The sequence below is a fragment of the Nelumbo nucifera genome, chromosome 3 (genome assembly GCF_055504915.1).
Source record: "Nelumbo nucifera cultivar China Antique chromosome 3, China Antique-T2T, whole genome shotgun sequence".
NCBI classification, from domain to species: Eukaryota; Viridiplantae; Streptophyta; class Magnoliopsida; order Proteales; family Nelumbonaceae; genus Nelumbo; species Nelumbo nucifera.
The window spans coordinates 103,073,546-103,086,054 of record NC_142651.1 but is presented as its reverse complement, the minus strand read 5'-3'; the positions used below and the strand labels follow the sequence as shown (position 1 = coordinate 103,086,054).

The 12,509-nt window shown below is 38.1% G+C and overlaps 1 protein-coding gene across 3 annotated transcripts; it reads right to left on the bottom strand.

Moving 5' to 3' along the window:
• Positions 1-162: 162 nt before the first annotated feature.
• LOC104598947 (Transducin/WD40 repeat-like superfamily protein) lies at positions 163-11,257 on the bottom strand. 3 transcript variants are annotated; one of them, XM_019198031.2, is made up of 17 exons: positions 9,827-11,257; positions 7,951-8,023; positions 7,277-7,549; positions 6,940-7,019; positions 5,676-6,839; positions 5,051-5,192; positions 4,432-4,677; positions 4,031-4,325; positions 3,751-3,872; positions 2,360-2,479; positions 1,946-2,077; positions 1,712-1,834; positions 1,456-1,566; positions 1,231-1,377; positions 1,032-1,157; positions 566-682; positions 163-474 (listed from the first exon to the last, which is right to left on the bottom strand). In XM_019198031.2, the coding sequence occupies exons 1-17, from the start codon at positions 10,696-10,698 to the stop codon at positions 457-459; spliced, it is 4,161 nt and encodes a 1,386-aa protein (XP_019053576.2). In that variant the 5' UTR covers positions 10,699-11,257; the 3' UTR covers positions 163-456. The 3 variants fall into 3 exon arrangements, with proteins under 3 accessions (XP_019053576.2, XP_088756842.1, XP_088756843.1); XM_088900716.1 differs by having other exon boundaries at positions 1,032-1,151; positions 9,827-10,749; XM_088900717.1 differs by having other exon boundaries at positions 1,483-1,566; positions 9,827-10,749.
• Between the last annotated feature and the right edge of the window lie 1,252 nt (positions 11,258-12,509).

Genomic DNA, 12,509 nt, shown 5'->3' with positions numbered 1-12,509 from the left:
TTTTCATAGAATCTCATGTACAGAGATGTTTTTATTTAGCAATGCTTGTATAGTTACATTTCTCTCAAAAACACCAAGTTTTGTTTGCTTTTTTTTCCCCGAAAATCGTTGACCGAACCTTTAAACTTCGCTTCATGGAGGCATTGGTAAACGAAACAAAAATGAAAAAAACACTGAACTTTCTCTTTCTTTTCCTTTTCGCTTTAATCTTCAAAATGCATTTACAGTCGATGTACACAACTAACATTCATCCGAGAGAGTATGTTCATGGTTGATATTGTACTATCGTACACTTCCTTATTCCATAGTAGTCTCCACCACCACTCGCAAGACTGCTAAATTTCTTCATGGTGACGGAATTGAATCAAACAATCAACTTCCTGTCAATATTCACAAGTATCATATACGTATTCTGATATAGATATCCAAGCTTCATCGTTCCACTTAAGTTGCCCATCAGAGAGGGATCCAGCCCTGTCGTTTAGGGAGAAACAAGATGTTAAAATGAGAACATTCGTGGAACAAAGCCATATTACAAAATGTTAAATGAGTCAAGTGATTGCACCTTAATCAACCCAGTCTCTGTACCACATAAAACAATGTCATTTGCAGTGAGGAGACTTGTTATCTTGCTGCCTGCTGACAATCCTCCTATTTTCTTTTGGGTACTTCTCAACCATATCTGGTTAAAGAGCCAAAGCAAAAGTTCCATTATAGACGACTGATTCGTGTGCGTTTATAGAAAAAAAAGGTGATGGTACCTATTTTATATGGCACAGGTTGGTTTACAGTGCTATACTGATAAATGTGGTGCATATGTACAGGATGATCAACTTTGGATAAATTCCACCTAGAACATCTCTACTAGTTGAACAATTCGGATGATTTTTACAATTCCGAGGTGGGTTCAATTTTTATTTTTCGTGTGCATCATGTCTACCAATGTTCTGTTGGTAGGTAATGTTTTCCAAGGTTATCCTCCAGACTTCATATTGCAGAAATGCAAAAGTTGTTTCAAATAATCAAATCACCTGAAGGATGCTTGGAGATGAGCTGCAAGTCAAGTATATGAAGTCCTCTACTACTGCCATTGCTTGCACAACCGCTCCTTTCTCTGTTGTTATTGACATTTGAGGCTTGTTAAGTCTTCTCTGTTCCTGCATAATTCCTCCAATCAGTGGAAGCCGCTTCTGTGCATTTAGAACCTAAGCCTATAATTTTAGAATGTACCTTGAAATTTAAACCTTCAATATTGGAACTTCCACTGTACAGCCAGTCCTTGTAAGCAAGAAGTGCATTGATGGGCTTTTTTTGTAATAGCCAGCTCTTTCCAGGTGCTTTGATCTCTCTCTCCCGATTGCTCATTATATCTACCTCCTAAATTAGAGTTGGATTTCATTTATGGGTTTTACATGCTGTAAAAGTTTTCATTTGATGTATTAAATTCAAACCAACCTGTATGCTTGAATCCAAGCAACCTACATAAAATTTTCCTTGAATTACAGATATGCACTTCACATGTCTATTGTTGCATATAACTTTCATCTTTCTAGATTCATCAAACACCTGAAAATAAGGATTTTCCACTGTTACCGGGATGGTTATCTGAAAATAAGGTGGTAGAATTTTTGGTTTCCCCATCAACATAGTCACTGAAACAAGGTAGTAGAAACTTCATTTCAAACTGCAAAACTAAAAAGAGCCTTCTTACCTTTATACCACGGCTTTGAGCTAATACAAAAATTAGTTGTCCACTTGTATCTATTTTACAAACTGGCTCCTTTGTCTCTATCACTTCAACGCATTCCAGTTTCCGTTGAATTATTTGCCAAACCTATAGAAGGAATTTAAATACAGGCTAGATGATAATTAATTATGTTTTTCCTATCATACCCATGGAAAACCAGGTAACTGTTTTGCTATTAGTGATGGTGATATTAGATACCCTGATTGTCTTGTCAGAAGATCCACTCAGAAGACTGTTCCCTGGTTCAAAAAGTGCAAAGCATGTGACTGCCTTCTTGTGCTTCTTGATATCCCATACAAGAGTGGCCCTTTGTCCCTTGATGTGCCATACCTGTTTCAATCCACACCAATTGTTAACTTAATATGAACTCATACCTAAGGAGATTACTCAATGCTGGTCACAACTATGAAATCTTTTGAGGGGTGGACTGGGCCTACTTCTGCCCTATTGTTATATGGCCAGCTGAGTCAGCCAATCATGATTATCAATAGCCAAGTATTGGCTTGGAGATTTTTTTTTTATTTAAAAAGTATTCTTGTTAAGATATTGCACAATATTGATCAGAACCAAATACTTTGAAGGAACTATCCCACACATACTGCAAACATGTACCTTAATTGAGCCATCTGAGTAACCACTGAAAAGCTGTCCTTTGTAGTAGATGAGAGCATTTGCAGCCCCACTGCAGTTCTGACTTGCCTCCAGGATTTGTGTATGTACACAAGAAACACGCTGTTCTTACAATTACCAGTAAATGGATAATAACATTAGTTAGCTTGGCTTTGATTGCTCTGATAGATGGGTTACAGTGACAAATAATTGATAGATTATAATTGAATTTTTATTATAAAAGACATGCCCGGTAATAGGGGACCCATATTTTGAAAGCATGCTACATCAAATGGTGGACATACATGTTGGCCATGTCTCAATGTGGCTCTTGGGAAAACACTTTCTTCGTTATAACCTTTTGATTCTGTGCTTTAGTTTTATACAACAAATTAATTATAGCTTTACATAGGTATTCTTGTACTTTCTCCCTTTATTTCATTAAATATAAATATCAAGTGAGAGTGTTGATCCACCCTAAATGTTCTTCCCTTAAGCCTCTCCATTGTCTTCTTCTTTAGGTATTTTTTAGTCTTCTTCTCCAGGTTTTTGAAATTCATATTATTATATAATCGTCTAAAAATTTTGTCAAATATTTTCTTTTATCATGTAATTATAGTGACCATTGCTGGAACCTGGCTCCAATATAGTTAATTGAACTCAACTGGACCTTATCCTAATTTTCTTAGGTCCACTATAAAACTCTGTTCTATCATTGCACTTTATCCACTGATTCTTTCTTATTTCTTTATTTTGCTTTCAATGATAAGCAATCGAGAATCTATTTCCTTCCCTTGTGATGCTGCACTTTTAGTATAGTGTGTAATTGGAAGGATTTTTGAGGAAGAAAGGGTTTCATGAGCTTCATGGGTATATGAAGGCATTACATTTGATACCTGAAATATTAAACATGAAATCATGAAGATAATTGTTGGGCCATTCTGACCAAGCATTCAGGATGATGGCATATTTATTATTTAGTAAAGTCGCTAAATAATAAATGAAAAATGAAGGGGTTTTCTCCATCATGAGTTGTTATCTTTGTTGTGATTCAGAAAAACTGGCCCCTATAATTTTGAGGACATATAATTCCTTGCTGTACATGGTACAATTTTCAAAGTGGAGAATTTAATACAACATCATACTTTTTTTTTCCAAAAAGTAAGATAAAATAAAACAAAGGCGCTTTAGACTTTGGGGATTGCAAGCCAGCTGGTTATTTTTGTACTTGTAAATTCTTAGCTGGCTACTTTTATTTTTTTCTTTGGAAGGTTAACACTTCTATGTCCTCCTAGTCCATATTTAACCCTCTTTCATTAGTAAAATTTTCAGTTTGTCCCCTCCACCTGGAGAAATTTGGTGTTAAAGAATAAAAGAAAGATAACCAGACTCACCGATGTAATGGGTTGGAAATAATCAGTTACTTTCAGTAATTGCTCGGCCATCCAGGTGACACTTGAAAGACGTCTCAGTGATTCTCGAACCCCCTCTGAAAGATGAATTAGTTTCTTCATGCCTACATTTAGAAAATCCAAACCAAGCTAGTTATTGCAAGGTTTGATGATGGGGGCTTGGAAGGACATTGCATTTTCAGATGAATTATATTTTCTCTTTATTTATTCCAACTTAGAAAATATAACTATGAAATATTGGGAAAAAAAAGAAACACAATACCTCTACCAGAAGCATAATTATATATGCATAGACATGCTAGAAGTCTCTCCTCCATTTCCAATCCTGGGTGCAGAAACTGTTCTATTCTATTCAATAATATCTCACAGGCAGAAAATTTGAGGTTGGTTGGACCATCAGCAATTTCACATCCTAGCCAAGCAATAGCTGTGAGACAGTCCCGTGATACACTCTTTATTTTACTCTGCAGTCCCTTCTCCAAAGCATGGAAGACAGGATTCCCTATCTTAATCATGCTTCGGGCAACCTTGCTGCACCATGGATCTATGCTGTCATCCTGCAAGATTATAGTTCTATATCATCTATATTACTGGTACCCAGGTGACCTGATATTAGATATTAGTTTTAAATTACATCAATGTACAAGTTTTATCACTACACACCTGTAGACTGTGATCCAACCAATCAACATTTTTAATCATATTCCAGTGACACAATGAAGTTAAACCTGCCCTTTTTAACAGCCATGCCACCGTATATGATTCGCCTGTCCAAGCATAAGTTCCACCAACATTTGATAGAATGGATGCAGATAATATCTGTGTAGCAAAACTTTCTTCATATGCAATCGACTCCAGGAGGACCTCCATAGCCTCTTCTCTAAATATACTTTTACCAGATGGTTCTTCCTGCAAAATGTTGACAGTTCAATGATGTCAAGTTGAGTTTCCAGTGGAATTATGCACCACTAGATCTGCTTATAAATGATAAATACCAAGGAATTGTTGCATCTTGTGTTATCTGCGTACAACAAGAATAAAACTTGGTCACAACATACCCTGGTATACTGAAGCTTCCTGTAGCAGGAAGCAATCATTCCTTAGTTTAAAACTCCGGTGAATTTTACACCTGTATTCTGTGCTCATGGTTGGAATTTTTGCATTGATGAATTTAGTTCCTAATAAATTCTTTCACAAGATTCTTTCCATAAAAGTAAGCTAGGAAGATTATGACATAAATACAACCTATAAATAATGAAATTGGTTGAACAGTAGACTTTACCAGCATGTCTAGTTGGAGCAACAGATTTGCTGCCAAAAGTCGATGTCGTGGTTGTAACTGTTGGATGCCAGACACTAGCACATGCATAATGTTAAGGCTTCCTGTTTGTCGTATTCGATGCAACAGGCTAATGGCTGATGACCTGATACAAATAGGAAAAAGTGAATCCTAGAATTCTTTCTTAGAACCATGGTAAGTTGCTGTGTGCTGTTTAATCTTAGCATTTGGAACATACTGCATAACAATCATATTGCACAATATCCTTCCAGGCCTTAAAGAGTAGGCACAAAGAAATCAGGTGCATGTCAACGAATACCCTCTCAGAAATTATATAACTGCTTCTTCCACTATATATATATATATATATATATATAAACTGCTCTTAACTTTCTTTGAGAGAAGGGTATTGAGGGGGAAGACCTTGGTTTATGCATAATTTGAGAAGTAAGATGCATTTCTACATACTTGTGGTATGTAGGAAATTTTTCTTCTTGGCATGTTTTACAAGTAAATGATTGCTTGATATGTTTTCCACTTAACTGTCTTGCTGGTCTCAATTATAGATATGGCAGCATAGTTAAGTATTAATAATCCTAGGTAAAGGATTTTAGATATTTGCACATACCGTGGCATCTGAAGAATTTCTTGAAAAAATTCAAGTGCAGCAAACTTGGCATGCTTTTCCTGACTTCTTAGAAGACTGATAAACTGATCTAACCCATTACATTGTGATAGAAAATTTCTGCAATTTCCATCAAACCGCATGCATTTTACAAGGATGTGAGCCAAAGAAATGAACTCATCCAAACTCTTATATGTTGCAACATCGATGAGTTTAGAGAGAATCTGAGGTGAACTGATTGTGGCCAAATGCATATTGTTAGTAGCATAGTCGAATGCAGTTACCAATACTTCAATCATCATTAATGATGCTGCAGGAGGTGTCAGCATAAGTGATATAGACCCTTGCTTATATCTATTTGAATTGCACACGATGTCCAACAGTGCTGGTAAAAGTTCTAAATCTTTAATTTCTGTAGGTGATGGATTTATCAAATAGATAAGGATGGCTGCTTCGTGAACATTTCTTTTTAGAGCACTTGCCAAATCACACAAATGTAGGCCCTTTATCTTAATATCTTCTATTACTGACCTGTTCTCTGAAATCAAAGTTGATAGCATAGACATTGATGCCCTTATTATCCCCTCTTCTTTTGAATTTGAAATAGTATTTATCAATTGATCAAGGATCACATCCTTTAGTTGGCGAAATTCTGTCTCTTTTCTATTGGTCAATATCCCCCATTCAAGTCCACTATCTGCACTATTTTTGCATTTCCCTTCCTCTCCCAATAAGCTCAGTGTTGAAACTGCTTTCTCAAATATTCCAAGAATTTCCATTTGATTATCTTCCTCTTTATGTAAGAATACTTCACTGGAGTTCCTGATATTTGAGTCTGGGCTTCTCTTTGCAGAAGCCTCCTGGTTATCCATCGTGGTGAAGCAACATCTCTGCAGATATGTAGCTGGCATATGGCCACAAAATCCAAAATCATACTGCTTTCTTCGAATTTCCTCCATATGGCAATTGCAAAATGTATGTGGATATATGTCTCTCAGTTCTGAGTCAGAAAGGTTAAGGTCTTCGATGGGACTACAGGATCTGGTAGAAAAGAAATAATTGGTATTAATTTCAGGGATTTCTTCATGCATCAGACATTCAAAATATTCTGGTGGAGTTATCTCTACGCATTCTGGATTTGACGTCGAGCAAAATGATTGCAGCATCCTGTATTATCCAGTGAATTTAATTTAGAAAAACAAGCAGAAATGGAAAATTAACCACACTAAGCTTAGATAAACTTCTTTTTTGGATAAATCATGAGTACCTATCACCATTTTCTGGTTGTGAATCAACTGTATTTGTTGCCACAATTCTATCTGAAATTTCACTTATATCCATTTTTTCCTGGTAATAAAGAAAAAACAAACGTCAAGGCATCTGAATTCTTGCCTATCCAAGTATCAAAGTTATTTGTCGCATTGAAACATAAAATCACTATCCATAGGTCCATGCTAATTTGTTTTGCCTACTAGTTATAAGAAATCCTTTCAGGGAGATGCGCTGGGTAAACAATGAAATAATCTTATTCAGAATCCCTGGTTAAACCCACAATTGATGGCAACAGAAACAATGGTGTGTTAGGTTGGCATCTGAATAATTACCTCTGAATCACTTTCTTCATCAGAATCACTAAATGAGTAAACAGAAGTTGGAGTAGCTGATTGAGACTCCTCTAGCATATCCTGAAGGCATTTGACACCTAAGCTCATTTTGATTTCCCTGTCACCAATTTCTTTTAATTTTTTAAGAAGATTTCTGCTATCATCTTGGAGATGGGTATTCCTTTTCTCTGAACTGAATGTAGATACCATGGCTTTGTCTACCATCTCATCAATGTTATGTTCTTGAAGATCAAGTGGATAGACCTTTCCAAGCTGCATTAATTAGAAATACACCATTCAAACTGATAAAGATTAATCATTGTGTTAATTATTCTTTTTTAAGTCAATGATATTCATGATAATGATAAACTCTAGAAATGAATTTCCAAAATCCAAGCACATTATGAATGATAAATAGACATAAGTACATATCTATGTATGCCCTGTTTTATGTATGTACATGATAGAATTCTATTTCTGGCCTGGGTATGGTCTGAAGGATCTTTGATCCTTGTCCCTTATCCCCTAAATTTATGGTCACATTAATGATGACCCTGAAACCTTACAACAACTAATCTGCAAAATTTATAAATGGATATTCACTTTCAGTTAACACTGCAGTCAGATTAGAATGTTATTTAGAAATGTAGAAGCAAAGAAAATCTAAGGCTTACGTCTTGATAAATTCTCCTGCTAGTTCCATGTTCGATTGAGTCCATATACCTGGTGCCAGTGCTCTTTCCGTACCTAAAAGCAAACATTAATTATGAGATCCTGCAGGAATTCTATATCCTTTAGGCTGTGCTTGGTTTTAAGGAAAAGTTAGGGAAAGGTAGGGAATCCTATACAAGGTTCTGTATAGGATTCCCTACCTTTCCCTTCCTTTCCCTACCTTTTACTTCAAACTAAACATAGCCTTAAGGTTCTGTTGGGAGAGAAATGGATTTCAGTGGGTCTTCAATATACAAAAAAGTTAGAAAGTGAGCATGGTGGGGATTGGTAAAATCTTTCAGTCAGATTTTGTTTTCAAAACTTACATGAAAGGGCTGTTTTTCTTATAGATTACATTATGCAGATTTTGAAGCTGCACATTCAATTCAACTCAACAAAGCCTTATTCCAATTAATGGAATCACATGTCCTAATTAAATAAATATGCTTCATTTGTATGGTAATCCACCTTAAATGGAAGAAATCCTTCTTCTAGTAGAAGTTCCATGTTGGGGAAGGAGGTGGTTTTAAATTTGCAAATTAACAATGGTCTCTGTTACTTGACTCAGTCTACTAGTTATGCATTGTTCTTTCCTACTCTGCGTTGGCAAACTTTATTTTGGGTTTGTCTGAGTCTGGTAGGCAGGATTGGAAGTTCCAATATCACTTTGATTTCTGTGCATAAAGATCAACGTTTATAAAACCAGAATGATAAATTTAATTAACTGTGCCAATTTGATCAAAATTGGAGCTGTTGTTCATGGAAATATATAAGCTGTCTACACATGAGAAAAGACTCTGGTACATTAAACTCCTACTGATATTGTATGAAACCTCTTGCTATACTCCTCTAGTGGAAGAATTGATCAACTGAGCTGCACTTCAAAATAATGCAGTATGATTCTGAAGAACACTGCTCACAGTTTCACATAGATTCCTATGGAAACAAGCATGACAGTTTGAATGGTGTTGGAAGTTTTATTGTTGTGATTCAATTCGTTTAAAGTTTTCCCCCTGTTTTCTACTTGTTTTTTAATGTGTTTTAATGTCCTCTGCGCCTCTGTTAAACTCTGGTTTTTAGAGTTTACAAAGCATTTATACTAGTCTTCATTTTTATCTTGTATAGCGAAAAGCACTATAGTCCCACATGGACTAGGAAAGGAACTCCAATTGAGCTTATTAGTATTTGCTTCTCGTCACTGCATATCTTATAGACAGTAAGAGAGTATGGGGCTGGGCTTAACATGCGCATACTGTGCCCTGTCACGCGCATGGTCCTGTTCTATATTTTATTTCTGCTTTCTATACTCTGTTCTTGAATTTTGCACTCATATGTTTCATTGTCTACAAGTTTTTCATCTTTCATCTTGAGGATCTCGTATCTGTTGATCAGATTTGAATTTTCTATTAATTTGATTGCTTACACTATTGGTTTGCTGTAACTTTCCATTACTACCGAAATATTATCTAACAAATGGTTTATTGTATGCAGCATGTTTAGTTTCATGACTATTTTGGTTGTCTAGGTTGCCTCCGCCTTATCTACTGAAGGTAAAATTAGTGGAATTCTATGTATGACTAGTGTTGGATGCTCTTTCAACTGACTGTAACATAATAAATTAGTAGCATCTCTTTCACAGACCCAACTAAATTTGGGCGCATAAGTTGATTCCACTGGTACGTACTTCCCATAAACAAAAGCTTCCCCTTTTGGGGGGTCTCACTGAATTTGGCCAAGAGCATTAATAAGTTTAAGATATCCTTTGTTTCTGGTTGGACTGGTTCTAAGTCTAACCTTCTCGAATGTGGTTTGGACTGAATAAACAGAGGGAGAACTTACATGGAATCTCTTGACTCGTTCTCCATAGGAGAAGCAACACTGCAGCCCCAGTGCAGCTTATGTGTCTCTCCATATAATGTCACCTGATAATACATCAACCAGTTCTTGTATCTCCTTGCCAGCTGCCTCGTGGCCTCATCAATCGTATCCTCGCTATAATCAACGAGACGCTCAGAATGCAACCTTCTCCACCCACCCACTCCACTCCTTCTGGACATAATTTGAGAAAGAAAGATGTTTTCCCAGAGGTTGGTTGCAAATTCAAGGCGAACAAGCCTTGGGGAAACCAGCAGAGCTTGGAGGAAGTGCAATGCCACTTGCCACTCGTCTTGCTGGAGCTTCCGAACCAGAGAGAGGTAGAAGTAGGAATAGCAGACCAAGTGACGATTCGGAATTCCACCCGTGGTTCCATGCTCGTCGAGCAATGCCGGAACCTGGAGCATCTGTTCTGAATCTTTCAGCCGTGAGGCTCTCTCTTCCGGCAGCCTAGACTGAATTGCAGCCTCCACGTTCTCGATGCCCCAGAAGAGATTTGACATGACCGACTGCTCAGAGAATTCAAAGAACTCCTGCTTCTGAATCTTAAGCTTGGAGGTGCATCTTAAGCGTAGAGACTTACGGGTATCTGGGTCTGTTAAGAATTGGAGAATATGTTGATTAACAGAGATGACAAGTAGCCGTATGGATTCAACGTCTAATTTCTTGCGGTCATGGCAATTAGGAGGAGGGGAGGACGAAGATGTGGAAGCCATGGAATTACGAGACATGCTTGTATCACGGGAAGAAGCATGGAGGGGATAAGAGAGAAAGAGAGAGGATGAGAGAGATAGAGAGTAATGTAATGTTGTTGCAGAGTGACGAGGATGGAACATTTGCTCGTGAACTTTAGAGCGAAAATCCAAACTTCCATGGGCCCTCCAGAGCTGCGTTGCAGATACCGACAAAAAGCCGGCCGTTGCTTTCCGTCAAGGAGTGGAGAATATTTGGGAATAGAAAAAAACTAGAAAAAGATAGAAGCTTTTACCGTTTTCATGGTAGTACCTCAGTTACCATTGCTATTGCTGCTGTGTTTCTCTGCTCGTTTCCACGTTTTTTCCTCTTGCTCTTGCCACTGAGAATTATTGGCCTACTTTCTGTCTGGTCCCATCTGGATGCTTGGGGTGGGGCCCCCGGGGTTTACGGTAGACAACCATATTATAGGCTGGGGCACTGGGCATTTATTTATAGCCGTCCGATGGCAAGTGGAAGTGGGTCATGTGAAGGCACACTCGTGAGCTTTGACTCAGCCCGAGAATGCCAAGACTAGGCCACCCGGCGGCCATCGCCGGAGCAGCAGCGCGAGAATCAGGGCTCCAGGCTCCTACGTTCAACGGCAGAAGGCAGACCACGCCACACACAGCCCACAGGTGTCGAAGGGCTGTGGAGATGGCCCTGAACGTTGGAATATATTACATATAGGAGTGGGTGGGGCAACTGGCGAGAAAGCTCGCTTTTTGGTCGGTGTTTAGTATAAAAACGAGAGGGTACACGGCACATCAAACCATGTCCATACCCCCAGTCACGGTTTTGTCATTTCGTAGAAAACTTTGGAGGCATTCACCAATCACCACCTTCTGCTTTTGACCTTTTCCTCCATTCTTGTTTACTTGTTGCATCCTCAATGCCGTGTCTCAGAGGCTCTCGCTCCCCCTTTCTGTGGTCTGGTCTTCTGCTTCTGGGTCTGGGTGTGCTTCCTCTGTTCTCTGACCTGCTGTTATTATAACACTTCCTGTAATGATCCATGCGCTCATCCTTGCAAGTCTTCTTCACTCTTTCTGAGAAAGAGAAACGTTATCATGATCAGATGACTCTCCACCATCTAATTCATCTTCTCTCTCTCTCCATCTGTCCACATGAGAGTGGTGAGTTAGACGACCCCTCGTCAGATGGTGTCCATGGCATTAAATGTTCAGTCCCGTTGTCCAAGTCAGCCCTTGGCCCTGTATGCCCCACCTTCTTGGCTTGTTCTGGTTTTGCTCAATTAACAATGTCTGAGTAAACTTAGGATTTTTGTTACTAAACCTTGGATATGTTTAAGCATAAATGGTGCTCATGGATGAGAAGGGATTAGCTCCCCATTTCTGATTTCTTATCTTGCACCAAAATAAGAATTACTTTTCACACATGGCAAATTTCTCAAGTTACAGTTTATCCCATGACCAAACAATGTTTGGAGAAAGTAACACATGGTGTCATGGTCCTTTTGTGCTCCCAACAATTCTTGCCACGTGGAAAATTCTTGGGATGTTTTTACTGCTGTGAATCCCGATTGCTTCCTCATTAATTGAATGGGCCTCGCATCCACCTCATACCACTCTTGTACTCTCCCCAAGAATTGAAACATACAAGTATGGGAAATGTTCTCAATATGTATGCAGCTGCAATATAATTTGAGATGGGTCAGTGGGTGTGAGGAGAAAACCCTTAATTTAAAAGGGTTTGTGAAATCAATACTGATTTCCTCCTTACAAAATAATCCTCAGACCCACCTCATAGCACTTGCAATTGCACATTAAGATCATTTCCTTATATATGGATAGATAGATGTTCTTGATGTGCGGCTGCAACGTGTTTTGAGATGAATGTGAAGACCATTATGTGAGGAGAAAATCCAAACTCTTGTGAAATGACTCTCTCTGTCTGT

Coding starts and splice junctions, on each gene's coding strand:
- LOC104598947 (XM_019198031.2), bottom strand. CDS start 10,698: ATGTTCCATCCTCGTCACTCTGCAACAACATTACATTACTCTCTATCT. Junction 8,024..9,826: donor AACGAGTCAAGAGATTCCAT/GTAAGTTCTCCC, acceptor GTTTGCTTTTAG/GTACGGAAAGAGCACTGGCA. Junction 3,873..4,030: donor TAATTATGCTTCTGGTAGAG/GTATTGTGTTTC, acceptor TTCTAAATGTAG/GCATGAAGAAACTAATTCAT.